At 55.5% G+C, this 13,683-nt stretch overlaps 1 protein-coding gene across 6 annotated transcripts in view; it reads left to right on the top strand.

Annotated features, from left to right (window-relative positions):
* IL6R (interleukin 6 receptor) overlaps positions 1-13,683 on the top strand; it is a 48,916-nt gene that overhangs the window by 15,774 nt on the left and 19,459 nt on the right. For 3 of the 6 annotated variants that reach the window (XM_089299896.1, XM_051858640.3, XM_008264376.5), the window contains exons 2-6: positions 8,786-9,034; positions 10,328-10,451; positions 12,265-12,446; positions 12,704-12,870; positions 13,178-13,355. In XM_089299896.1, coding sequence (XP_089156022.1) covers positions 12,742-12,870; positions 13,178-13,355 — 307 coding nt within the window. In that variant the 5' untranslated portion in view covers positions 8,786-9,034; positions 10,328-10,451; positions 12,265-12,446; positions 12,704-12,741. Of the gene's footprint in view, positions 1-8,785; positions 9,035-10,327; positions 10,452-12,264; positions 12,447-12,703; positions 12,871-13,177; positions 13,392-13,683 lie in introns of all 6 variants that reach the window. The other 3 variants (XM_008264375.5, XM_002715338.6, XM_008264378.5) reach the window with 2 other exon arrangements.

Here is a 13,683-nt window from a genome sequence, read left to right as displayed (position 1 = left end):
TCAGATTAAGCCCCTTCTGGCTGAGAGGGGACCCGCTGGCTCCTCCTGACCCCTTCTGAAACCCTGGGCCATGCAGTTGAGAGATTGGGTGTTGCTGGAAGCCACTCTGGGGCTGCCAGGTGGCCTGGGCAGCCGGGCCCTGCGTCCCTGCTCTGGGGCCGCGGCATGGGATCAGCAGGCAGGAGCTAAGCCGGTGTCCTCGGTGGCCGGCCTGGCAGCTGGCTCACTGTTACATAAACGGGGCCAGGAAGCTGAACTTGTTTTTGCTGGCAAGAGCGCAGTGAGCTGCAAGACAGTTGAGAAATATGTGTCTCCGTGCGCGTGTTTTTCTCTGGTTATTGACATTTACAAGTTTACTTGGAAAAGAGGGAAACAAGTAGAAAAGCAACAAAGCTGTCCGGGTTTCCGGCACTGAGGTTGGATTCCAAACAGGGAAGAACTCCTCTCTCCAGAGCTGAGCTGCGGGGTCCCTGCTAGAAGGGCGCCTGGGCCGTGGGGAGCGGGACTCCGCGGCCCACAGGGCCGTGGGGAGCTGGGGCTTGCTCGCCAGGGTTTCCTGGGACCTTTGTTCTCTCCCCTTTGAGAAATGGGAAGCCAGGAGGTCGTGGGAAGTTCCCTCCCCTAGAGCTCTCCAGGGAGACTGACGCGTTCGTCAGAGGGCACTGGGCTGGCCTGGCCAACAGCCTTCTCCCAGAGTTAGCAGCTGTGAGAATAACAGATCTGAAGACGCACTGGAGTGGGTTTTCAAGGAGGGTACGGTCCCCAGCGAACAGGTGCACCTCCTGCTCTTTGAGAGCTGATGATTGGCATGACGGGATGCCAGCTTGCAGGGGTGGGGGCCACCGGGGGGCCTCCACCTCCCAGCCTGGCCCTGCATCGCTCAGGGACAGGGACAGGGACGAGCCCACGCTGCCTATGAGTCGCTGGCAAGAGCAGGAATAGAATTCGGGTCTCGTGACAGCTCAGAGCTGCTTCCTCTGTGCCACACTGCCTTCCCCTCTCAGAGATAGCGGGGTGCTGAGCTCGTGCCAGCCCAGCCGCACCCGTGAGCCGTCAGTGACCAAACCGAGGCCCTGGCCGGCGCAGGCAGCAGGCATGGTGATGGCTGCAGAGCAACTTCTGGGAAGTTTGTAGCAAGTGAGCCTGCCTCCACTGGTGTGTTTTAAATTTCAAAAACTTGTTTATTTTTCTTTATTTAAAAGGTAGAGAGATAAAGACAGAGATCTTCCTGCTAGTTCCCTCTCCAAATGCTGCCAACAGCCGGGGCTGGGCCTGACCAAAGCCAGGAACTCATCACTCAATCTGAGTCTCCCAAGTATTTGAGGCATCATCAGCTGCCCCCCAGGGTGTGCCTTAGCAGGAAGCAGGGTGGGAAGCAGAGTGGCTGGGACTTGAGCCGGGCACTGTACTCCCATATGGCCGGTGGGCAACCCAAGTGGCCTTAACCATTGCACCAAACACATCCCCCCTGTTTTAAATTTTTTTTTTGACAGGCAGAGTGGACAGTGAGAGAGACAGAGAGAAAGGTCTTCCTTTTCCATTGGTTCACCCCCACAATGGCCACTGCAGCCGGCGTACCGCGCTGATCCAAAGCCAGGAGCCAGGTGCTTCTCCTGGTCTCCCATGCGGGTGCAGGGCCCAAGGACTTGGGCCATCCTCCACTGCATTCTCTGGCCACAGCAGAGAGCTGGCCTGGAAGAGGAGCAACCGGGACAGAATCCGGTGCCCTGACCGGGACTAGAACCCGGTGTGCCGGCGCCGCTAGGCGGAGGATTAGCCTAGTGAGCTGAGGCGCTGGCCAAGACTTGCATTTTTAAGAAAGCAGCTCACACTGGGTTCTAGTCCCAGTCGGGGCGCCGGATTCTGTCCCGGTTGCCCCTCTTCCAGGCCAGCTCTCTGCTGTGGCCAGGGAGTGCAGTGGAGGATGGCCCAAGTGCTTGGGCCCTGCACCCCATGGGAGACCAGGAGAAGCACCTGACTCCTGGCTTCGGATCAGCGTGGTGCGCCAGCCACAGCGCACCAGCCGCGGCTGCCATTGGAGGGTGAACCAACGGCAAAAGGAAGACCTTTCTCCCTGTCTCTCTCACTGTCAACTCTGCCTGTAAAAAAAAAAAAAAAAAAAAAAAAGAAAGAAAGAAAAAAAAAGAAAAAAGAAAAAAGGACAGGCACAGGCTTGCAGTCTGGGTTCCAAACTGCTGAGCAATCGCTCAAGGGTGGATGCTAGATTGCATGTTCTTTGCTAAATTTCAGCCTGTGCAGCGCCTGCCACGCCCTGCCCCCTCCCTCCCCTCTGGCACACCTCCCAGGTCCTGCATATGAGGCTGGTCAGGCTTGGGTGGCAGCGTGTGAATGTGGGGCTCGTCTCCCAGGCAGGAGCGCCCCTAGGGGCTGCCCCCCACCTGCTGTCCTCTGTGTCTCCCCTCTCTTGTGGCCCTTCTCTCCTAGGGAAGAGAGACGCAGGGACAGAACGAAGGCTGAGCCCAGGGAGGGTGCCTTTTGTCCACCTGAGCGTCCGGCCTGCAGGAGCAGCATGGGCTGAGGCTCCAGTGCCCAGCGGGGAGGGAGCGCAGAGCCGCGAGTGTGGCGGGCTGCTCTCTGGCCTGAAGAAGCTGCTTGTCCTGAAAAATCCGCCCTCGCCCCACCCACTCCCCAGTGCCTCCTGCCCGCCAGCTCTCTCCTCCTCCCTGGTTGTAATGACAGATCCAGGCAACACCGTGACACACACATGCAAACATGCCGCGGTACTCTCAGAAGTTCATGGTAAATGCAATTAAAGGATAAATTTATTCTGGTGCAAAAAAAAAAAATCAAAAGATTTATTTATTTATTTTTGACAGTTGAAGTTACAGAGAGAGAGGGAGAGGTAGAGAAAGAGAGCTTCCATCCTCTGGTTCACTCCCCAGATGGCTGCAATGTCCAGGGTTGGGCCAGGAGCCAGGAGCTTCCTCTGGGTCTCCCACGTGGGTGCAGGGGCCCAATTGGGCCTTCTTCTGCTGCCTTTCGCAGGCCATTAGCATGGAATTGGATCAGAAGTGCAGGACAGCCGGGACTTGAAACAGTGCCCGTGTGGGATGCCAGCATTGCATTTGGCAGCTTAACCTGCTGTGCCACAATGCTGGCCCCAGGTGCAAAACATTTTTGAAATCTATGCATACTGTGGATCTTCAAAAAGTTTATGAAAAAATATTCCTTTTTTTTTTTTTTTTGATAGGCAGAGTGGATAGTGAGAGAGAGAAACAGAGAGAAAGGTCTTCCTTTTGCTGTTGGTTCACCCTACAATGGCTGCCGCGGCTGATGCGCTGCAGCCGGTGCACCGCGCTGATCCGATGGCAGGAGCCAGGTGCTTCTCCTGGTCTCCCATGGGGTGCAGGGCCCAAGCACTTGGACCATCCTCCACTGCACTCCCTGGCCACAGCAGAGAGCTGGCCTGGAAGAGGGGCAACCGGGACAGAATCCGGCGCCCTGACCGGGGACTAGAACCCGGTGTGCCGGCGCCGCAAGGCGGAGGATTAGCCTAGTGAGCCATGGCGCCGGCAGAAAAAAACATATTCTTGAAAAAAAAAAAAAAAGCATGTATTTCACAAATGTCTTGTACCAAAATAAACCCTTAAGAAGGGGTTTATTTTCATGTATTTGAAAGGCAGAGTAACAGAAAGGGAGAGAGAGAGGGAGAGGGAGAGAGAGAGATCTGTCTTCTGGCAGTCTCCCCAGATGGCCACAATGACCAGGGCTGGGCTTGGCCTGGCTGAAGTCAGGAGCCTGAAACACCATCAGGGTCTCCTGAGTGGGTGGCAGGGGCCCAAGCACTTGGGCCATTTCTGCTGCTTTCCCAGGTGTGTTAGCAGGGAGCTGGGTTAGGAATGCAGTAACTGGGACTTGAACCTGTGCTCATATGGGATGCTGACTCTGTGTCCCAACACCAGCCCAATAAACCTGTTGTTAATTCCTTTTTCCACAACATTTCTGAAGTATCCTTATACACGCACACACACACAACACTGTAGAAATATGTATACTCACATCTCATTAGAAGATGACTATAAGTGACTTGTGGGGAATTTAGAAACTACAGACAGAGAACAGGAAAAGAAAGAAATCAGCTGTAGTCCTACCATTTGGAGAGGGGGAGGAGGTCCTAGGAGGGCACTGCGTCCCCTTCAGAGGCTGCTGGGGAGGTCCCCCGCCCCCAGGGGTCCTGACACTGATGCAGAGTTCTGGGTCAGGAGACAGAGGCGTGCGGGCAGGGGAGGGGCACTGCCTCCCACTCTGACTTCAGGAAGAGTGTTTTCTTATGGCCTTCTGAGTATTTGTTGTAATTGTTCTGCGCAGGGTGCTTTTAACGCACAGTTAACACCACATTGTTCACGGAGTGCAGGGCTGTGACAGACAGCACTGGCCAATGGGTGGTTTATAATTAATCATTCCCTATTTTAAAAAAGCCAACAACCAGTGACTCAGTTGTAAAGACTTAGAAAACCATCGCTCAAGCTCTCTGGCACAGGAAGCAGCATTGTGTTGTTCCCTGCAGTTCTGCTTTTGTAGAAGAGAGGAAAAAAAGTCTTTTTATTTGACATTTCTCCGGGCTGCCCAAATGCTTTGGCCATTGTTGGTGAGCACAGGAGCAGAACAGCCCCTGCTATTGTTTGCACTGGTCACTGCACAGGGCCAGTTTCCATCTGCCCTGGGGCAAGGCAAGTGACCGCAAGGACATGTGTCCTGAAACAGGCACAGGCAGAAGCAGAAGAGAGAGCCCCCTCTGCCCCAGACTCATTTTTTCTCTCTGCACCAGCTCCTGGTTGGGAAAAGCTGGCTCCTCTGCCCACCGCACAACGTGAGAGGCACAGCTGGGCCACCAGGGACCACCGTGCCACCTGCCAGAGGTGCTCCTGGGAGCCATGGAGTGGCGACTCTGACCCTGTGGGCACCTCCTGGCTGTCCTACATTAAGCAGACACTTATGAAGCACCTACTGAACACTCTGATGGGTGATTAGCAAGAACTTACAGTCTTGTGGTCGTGGTTGGAGGTAGGGGCCTGTTTAGGTGCGGGTGCTTCAACAAGTTCATAGAACATGCATATTATCGGTCAAGTCCATGTTTTCCGTGAACTTTTTGAAGTGCCCTCATGTACTTGCATGTCGCTTCATGATAGGGTGGTGTATTCTGAGGATGAGCTGTTGGGTGACTTTTGGTTTTGTGTAAACATCATCTCATGTACTCACACAACCTCCATGGTATTAAGTCAGTCACCTGACATGGCCTCTTGATTCGATTAAGAAATGTAGTGGGGCTAGCGCTGTGGTATATGAGTTAAACCATTACCTGCAGTGCCGGCATCTCATATGGGCATTGGTTCAAGTCCTGGCTGTTCCGCTTCTGATCCAGTTCCCAGCCAATGCACCTGGGGAAGCAGTGGAAGATGGGCCAAAGTACTTGGGGTTCTGTACCCACATGGAAGACCCAGATGAAGCTCCTGGCTCCTGACTGGCCCGGTCCGACCCTGGCTGTTGCGGCCATCTGGGGAGTGAACCAGCAGTTGGAAGATCTCTCTCTTTCTCTATGTCTCTCCTTTTCTCTCTGTAACTTTTTTTTTTAAAGATAGATTTATTTATTTGAAAGTCAGAGTTACACAGAGAGAAGGAGAGGCAGAGAGAGAGAGAGATAGAGAAAGAGAGAGAGAGAGAAGGGGGGGAGAGGTCTTCCATCTGTTGGTTCACTCCCCAAATGGCCACAATGGCTGGAGCTGCGCTGATCCAAAGCCAGGAGCCAGGAGCTTCTTCCTGGTCTCCCACATGGGTGCAGGGGCCCAAGGACTTGGGCCATCTTCTACTGCTTTCCCAGGCCACAGCAGAGAGCTGGATTGGAAGTGGAGCAGCCGGGGCCCGAACTGGCGCCCATATGGGATGCCGGCACTGCAGGTGGCGGCTCTACCTGCTATGCCACAGTGCCAGCCCCTCTGTAACTCTTTCAAATAAAAAAAAAATCTTAAAAAAAAAGGGGCTGGTGCCGCGGCTCACTAGGCTAATCCTCCGCCTTGCGGCACCGGCACACCGGGTTCTAGTCCCGGTCGGGGCGCTGGATTCTGTCCCAGTTGCCCCTCTTCCAGGCCAGCTCTCTGCTGTGGCCAGGGAGTGCAGTGTAGGATGGCCCAAGTCCTTGGGCCCTGCACCCACATGGGAGACCAGGAGAAGCACCTAGCTCCTGGCTTCGGATCAGGGCAATGTGCCGGCCGCAGTGCACTGGCAGCAGTGGCCATTGTAGGGTGAACCAACAGCAAAAGGAAGACCTTTCTCTCTCTCTCTCTCACTGTCCACTCTGCCTGTCAAATAAATAAATAAATAAATAAATAAAAGAGAAATTAGGGATTGTGTGAACCTATTTTTTTTAAAGATTGATTAATTGATTGATTTCAAAGGCAGAGTTACAGAGAGGCAGAAGCAGACAGGGAGGTCTTCCATCCGCTGGTTCACTCACCAAATGGCCACGACTGCTGGAGCTGGGCTGATCCAGGAGCCAGGAGCTTCATCTGGGTCTCCCATGCCAGTGCCAGGGCCCAAGAACTTGGGCCATCTTCCACCACTTTTCCAGACCATGGCAGAGAGCTGTATCAGAAGTGGAGCAGCCGGGGCTCAAACGGGTGGCCATACGGGATGCCAGCACCACAGGTGGTGACTTTACCCAGTGTGCCAGCCCCATGAACCTAATTTTCACAGGAGGCAGGGACAGGTGGTTGGCGTAGTGGTGAATATGACACTTGGGTGCCGAGTCTGCTCCTGAGGCCAGCTTCCTGCTACTGCACAGGTAATGACACAAGTGCCCAGGTCCCGCCCCCTGGGCAGGAGACTTGGCTGGAGTTTCCAGCTCCCAGCTTCAGCCTGGGCCATCACAGGCATTTTGGGAGTAAAACAGTGGATAAGCACTCTCTGTCTACCAGTCAAATAAATAAAGTCAATTAATAAAAATTTTAAACATTAAAGTAAGGCAACAATAAACCCAGAATTCACAGTGTGTAGGTGAGGCAGCTGGAGGATGGGGAAGCCCAGGGAATTTTAGACAATGATCATAATCATTTTTTTAGATATTTTTTTGTTCTAAAGGGAGAGAGAGAGAGACCGACCCACCTCCGTATACTGGTTCATTCTTCAAATGCTTGCAAAAGATGGTGCTGGGCCAGTCTGAAGGCGAGAGCTAAAAACTCAGTCTGGATCCCCCATGTGGGTGGCAGGGCCCCAGTGACTTGAGCCATCACCTGGTGCCTCCCGGGGTGCTCCTCATCAGGAAGCTGGAATCCGAAGTGGAGCTGGGACTGGAACTTGGGCCCTCGGACATGGCACGCGGGCGTCCCAAGTGGCATCTTTAGCGCTATGCCAACCTCTCACCCCGACATCTTGGCATGAGCTCCTGGGTGTTTTATACTTCCTAACTGTTATGTGCATCACACACATTAATTTGCATGTGTTCAATGTCAGCAAGTGAAAGGGAAACTTGGAGGGTGGCCAGGCAGGGTCCAGCGCCGGGTGGAGGCCATCTCTGCCCCTTTGACGCCTGGGTCCCTGGTCCCTGAACTGTGGCCTGTGGCCCATCTGGATGGTCAGGCTCGCCTGGCTGTGTGTGTGTGTGTGTGTGTGTGTCTGTCTCTGGCTCACCTGGGAGGGTGAACCTTACTTTTTCCTCACTGATGGCCACCAGGCAAGAGCTGCAAGCTCTCTTCCCTAGCGAGAAGGCTCGGCAGGTCAGAGGGAGACCCTGTGCTGGTCCTTGGTGCTGGGAGCGTGGGCAGGCACTGGTCAGGCGCTGGCAGCTGCCAGCCCTTCTGGAATCTTGGGCAGCTTTATTGCTGCTGTTGGTGGTTGACACACAGTGATACGTGTGGTTCGAAGGACAAAGTGTGCTCAACGTGAAAACTGGCCACATGCCCTGGCCTCCATTCCCTCAGCCAGTGAGCTGGGTAATTGATTGGCTAATAAATCAGACCAAGGTGATTGAGCTAATTTCTTTCTTAGATTCTATGAATCTATAACTCATACTCCAAATAAAAACACGTACTTGTTCCTTTAATCTTTAATCTTATTTTCCTTGAGCACACATGATTTTTTTCAGGGGTGGGGAATGTATTTGTGGGGTTTTTGTTGTTTTGTTTTTACCTTTCGATTTGGGCTTTAGAATAAAAATAGTAGGTCCTCGGTTGTTTAAGGACAGGTAGGCGCAGGGTGCCAGGGGAGCGTGGGGCTCAGCTCACTTCCTGGGGCTCCCGGGCGTCTCCTGACTCCTTTCTGCTTGAGTTACCTTCTGTATCCCGGGCTGTCCCACTGTGACTAGCCTGTGCCTCCGCGTCTTCCTGGGCACCGCGTTCCCGGGAGTCCCGCCTGGCTCCCTGGCAGGCATTCCCAGGGGCATGCATTCATTCGGGCACTTGCCAAGTGCTGGGTGAGGCGAAGGCTGAGTGTGAGAGGAACACAGTGGGACAGAGCGGACAGGGACCTCTCCAAGGGCGCGGAGAGCTGCGGCCCCACGGGTCAGTGGGGGCAGCTGGTAGAGGGTCCCGGGGCCCACATAAGCTTGGACTTTGTCCTGTGGACTCTGGCAGGCCTCTGAAAGTTTTGCTAAGTAAGCGAGTGGAGTGGCCAGGGATCAGGCAGCCGCATAGGCAGAGGTGACAGTGGCCTGGGCCTGTGTTTGTGATTTGACAGACGTGTAATACCGAGCCTTCATGACCGCTCCAAATCACACATGGAGTCCCCCTGTCATGCTGCTGTGGGCTCGCTGATCGTGTTACTCTTTCCCTAGAGGTGGCGAGCAACGTGGTGAGCAGCCAACCGGGAGCCAGTGTCACCCTGACCTGTCCAGGTGAGGAACTGGCAGACAATGCCAATGTGCAGTGGACGCTTGGGGGTCCACCGGAGACCTCACGCCATGGCCTGTGGGCTGGTGTGGGAAGGAGGCTGCTGCTGAGGTCGGTGCAGCTCGGCGACTCTGGAAACTACTCGTGCTACCTGAACGGCTATCCCGTTGGCTCTGTGTGCCTGCTGGTGGACGGTGAGTCTTGCACCCAGAGTGCTCTGATGCTGGGGGGGGCGGCGCCGATGCCTGGGTGTTCCCCAGAGATGCCCTGCTGACCCTACTAGTTCCTTGGACCAAGGATTTTGGGGAAAGGCCCCTGACACCTGCCAGTGAGATGCCAGGGGAGTGTCCTGCTGGTCAGGGCACCAGGCTGCTGGCAAACGCTGCCCGGCTGGCCTTGTGAGTTAGGACTTATGGCAGGCTGGGTAACAACAGCGTGGGGCCCGGGGCCAGGCCACCTGGGCTTGAATCTGCAGGGTCTTCCACCATAACTAAAATTAACATAGTATGAAAACGTTATGCATAGATCACAAACTTTTTTTTTTGCATGGAAATAAACTTATCCTTCTTTCTTTTTTCAGATTTATTTTTATTTATTTGAAAGAGTTACAGAGAGAGGTCAAGACAGAGAGAGGTCTTCCATCCACTGGTTCACTCCCCAAATGGCTGCAACAGCTGTAACAAAGCTGATCCAAAGTTGGGAGCCAGGAGCTTCTTCTGGGTCTCCCATGGAGGGGCAGGGGCCCAAGGACTTGGGTCATCATCTACTGCTTTCCCAGGCCACAGCAGAGAGCTGGATGGGAAGTGGAGCAGCTGTGACTAAAACTGGTATCCATACGGATGGAGGCACTTCAGACCGGGGCTTTAACCTGCTGCGCCACAGCACTGGCCCCAAATATCCTCTTAACTTCTCTGCCTTTCAGATTCCTTTCTGATGAAAGAAAGTCAAGTTTATTACCTTACCTTAGAGCTTTTGCAGAGATGAAATGAGTGTGTGTGTAAAAATACGAGGGATCACTTGGGAGCTCAGTGTACCTGTGCATGGTGCTGAAAACGACACCCGTGCTGAGCTCAACAAAGATCCCTTCTTATGTTTAGAGTTAGCAAGTGCTTAGCTGCCGCCCGCCTCAGTGAAGGCTTGGTGGAACAGGTGTCCTGGATGCCAAGCCCTGGGCTAAAGCGCCTTCTCCCCTGAGCCTCATCCTCTCCCTGAGTTAGCTCGGTTAGCCCTGGGCCGCGTCCTCCTTCCCGGCCCCGCCTGCAAACACTTCTGGGCGTTAATCCCAGTCTCCATTCAATCTGTGTGTGGCCGAGCTTGGCCGTGCTGTCCTGGGACAGGACAGGCCCCAGGGCCGCTGGCAGGGGCTGAGCCGAGCGCCCTCCCTCGGCAGGGCGAGGCCGTGCAGCCGCAGCCCGGGAGCCCCGGCGTGGGAATGGCCGCACGCCCCGGGGAGCCCCACCCCCTCCTCACTCCGGCTGTTCTTTCAGTTCCCCCCGAGGAGCCCCGGCTCTCCTGCTTCCGGAGGAGCCTCATCAGCCCTGTGACTTGTGAGTGGCGTCCTCAGAGGCCGCCGTCCCCGACGACCAAGGCTGTGCTGGTGGTGAAGAAGTTGTAAGTGCCCCGGACTGGCTGCGTGTCTGTGCCCACCCTGTCCTCACCGAGGCCCCGCAGAGCGGCGCTGGCCAGCCGCGGATGCCAGATTTTATGGTTAGAAAGTAACTCCTTAGGCAGGAGGAGGAGGAGGAGGAGGAGGAGGAGGAGGAGGAGGAGGAGGAGGAGGAGGAGGAGGAGGAGGAGGAAATGGACGGGAGCCTGGAGACTTGGGTCTGGCGCTCAGCTCAGGGTGCTTCTGCTGATGGCGCTGTGGGCCATGGGTGACCGCTGAGCGCCTGGGGAGGGAGGGAGGTGGGGAGGGGAGCGAGGCCGTGCTTTCCCTGAGGTGTGCCCACTGTCACCCGCTAAGCCCACCCACTTGTCTATGACCTGAGCAGCTGTGACCTCAGCATCTGCCTGGGGCTCTGGGAGATGGCAGGTGAGCAAGTGAGGTGCTACCCTCCCCCACCGCAGGCTCAGCCTGTAGCCCAGAGACCCCACCTCACAGGCTTGGATGGGGGGGCAGTGCAGGGCAGGAGACGGTCATGGCCTCTCGTGACTGCGCCCATCAGCAGGGGGCGGGGATGCCTGACTCACTCAGATGTCTTCAGTCTCCCCAAATCCTTTTCGGGACTCCCCTGCCGGAAATGCTGCCCCCTCCTTGTGAACTCCTCCTGCGCTCCCGAATGCCCCACCGTAGCTGCTGGGGGGCGGCATGTCGGGGCACCCTGCCTCTCCCGCAGTGCCCTGAGGCTGTCCTGCAGCCTCCCTTGATTGATTTCTGCACACTCCCTGCTCCCACCAGTGCCAAGAGCACAGAACCTGGTAGGAAGTCAGAACTCACCATCCACCTGACACCCAAGTGCTTGGCTGAGCCCTCCCTGCGCCGCACTGGGCACTGGACTGTGTGATTTACAGATGTTTCCCAGTTACTCCTAACAGACCCCTAGGGGGTGAGTGCCATTAACAGTCCACTTTTTTTTTTTTTTTTTAAGATTTATTTGCTTTGAAAGGCAGAGTTGCAGAGAGGGAGAGAGAGAAGGAGACACAGAGAGATCTTCATCCGTTGGTTCACTTCCAAATGGAGGCTGGGCGAGGCTGAAGCCAAGAGCTAGGAGCTTCTTCCGGGTCTCCCACATGGGTGCAGGAGCCCAAGGACTTGGGTCATCTTCCACTGATTTCCCAGGCACATTATCAGGGAGCTGGGTCAGAATTGGAGTAGCCAGGGCTCAAATTGGCGCCCATATAAGATACCGGCACAGCAGACAGTGGCTTAACCCATTGTACCACAGCATTGGCCCCAACAATCCCACTTTGGGGGCTGGAGTTGGGGTCCCTTAGGTTAAGCCAGTGACTGTTGGCAGTCGCATCCCATATGGGCACTGGTTCAAGACCCTGCCGCTCTACTTCCTATCCAGCTCCCTGCTAATGCACCTGGGAAAGCAGCAGATGATGACCCAAGTTCGTGGGCCCCTGCACCCACGTGTGAGACACAGATGGAGCTCACGGCTCCTGGCTTTGGCCTGGCTCATCCCTGGCCATTGCAGCTGTTTGAAGAGTAAACCAGCAGATAGAAGATTCTCTCTCTCTTTCTCTGTCATTCAAATAAAATCTTAAACCAAATTCCCATTTTCAAAGGAGAAAACAGAGACTCAGGTTGAATAGCTTACTCAAAGTCGGAAAAGCTACGCACAGCCAGGCCAGCCCGCTCTGGGATTCAAACCTTGAAATTACACTTAGAAAAAGCCTGAGCTTCTAAACCCTGCACCTCCCCTTCCTGAAACCGTGCAGAAACAGAGAGGGAGCTCCGCCCTCGCTCTGTGTCCCACAGCCTGAACGGCCCGGCAAATGACTTCCAGAAGCCGTGCCAGTATTCTCACCACTCCCAGAAGTTCTCCTGCCAGCTGGCCATCCCGGAGACAGACAGGTCTTCCCACATCGTGTCCCTGTGCGTGGCCAACACTGTGGGCAGCAAGTCCAGCCGATGGGAGGTCTTCGACGGCTATGAGATCCGTACGTAAGCTCTTCCCCAACGCTAACTGTTTCCTTCCCTGATTTCCGAGCAGCTGGTGGGGGTGTGGCTGTGGGAGAGTTGGCGCCTTTTGGGCATTGCTTGCCAGGAGGTCTGGCTGGAAGGGACCAGGGCCCCCCGCCAGATGCGCGTGGGGAGCGCTCTGCAGCTGGGGCTGCGGGTGTGCGGAGCCTTCCCCGGCTTTTTCTCCCTGTACCCGGCTTGCTGCTGCGTCCGAGCCACGCTCTCTCTCCTGCAGTGCAGCCCGACCCGCCTGCCAACATCACGGTCACCGCCATGGTCGGAAAGCCTCGCTGGCTCCATGTCACCTGGCAAGACCCCAGCTCCTGGAACTCCTATTTCTACAGGCTGCGGTTCGAGCTCCGGTACCGGGCTGAGCAGTCGCAGGACTTCACAGCATGGATGGTGAGTTCCTCTCTTCCTTCTGGACGGAGATGTGCCCCTAGACACGTGCGGGGAGAATGGAGGCGCGGGAGCAAACAGTGGGTTCCAGGTCCTGCTCCACAGCTCGTGAGCCTCTCAGGCCTGTGCGTGGGGAGGAGAGGGAGTCGGGGGACAGACTGAGCTCTGAGCGTGGCCGGCAGGAGTCCATGGAGAGGGGGAGGGGGCAGTTGCGGCCTTTGTGAGCCCCAGGGAGCCTCTGTGGGCTGGAGGACCCGGGCTGGGCTGGCGGTGGGGTATGCCCCTGAGTCACTGCATGTCCCGCCCTCAGGTAGAAGGCCGGAGTCACCGCGTCACCCGCCTGGGGGCCCAGGGCCTCCAGCACCATAGCATCATCCATGACGCCTGGAAGGGCGTGAGGCATGTCGTGCAGCTCCGGGCCCAGGAGGAGTTTGGGCATGGCTCATGGAGTACGTGGAGTGCCGAGGTCCTGGGCACCCCTTGGACAGGTACGGCGGCGACGGCGGCGGTGGCGGCAGAGGAAGGTAGGGATGTTTTCACTTGGTGATGGTGTCAGCCCTACAAGCCCATGACAGGTTACCCCACAACAGCATTTTTTTTTTTAACGGAAGGAAAGCAATGTGCCTTCCCTTTTCTTTTCTTTTCTTTTCTTTTCTTTTCTTTTCTTTTCTTTTCTTTTCTTTTCTTTTCTTTTCTTTTCTTTTCTTTTCTCTTCTCTTCTCTTCTCTTCCCTTCCCTTCCCTTCCCTTCCCTTCCCTTCCCTTCCCTTCCCTTCCCTTCCCTTCCCTTCTCTTCTCTTCTCTTCTCTTCTCTTCT

The sequence above is a fragment of the Oryctolagus cuniculus genome, chromosome 7 (genome assembly GCF_051225735.1).
Source record: "Oryctolagus cuniculus isolate XC-2025 breed Fujian yellow rabbit chromosome 7, ASM5122573v1, whole genome shotgun sequence".
NCBI lineage: Eukaryota > Metazoa > Chordata > Mammalia > Lagomorpha > Leporidae > Oryctolagus > Oryctolagus cuniculus.
Note: the sequence above shows the minus strand (reverse complement) of the source record. Positions and strands in the feature narration are given on the sequence as shown.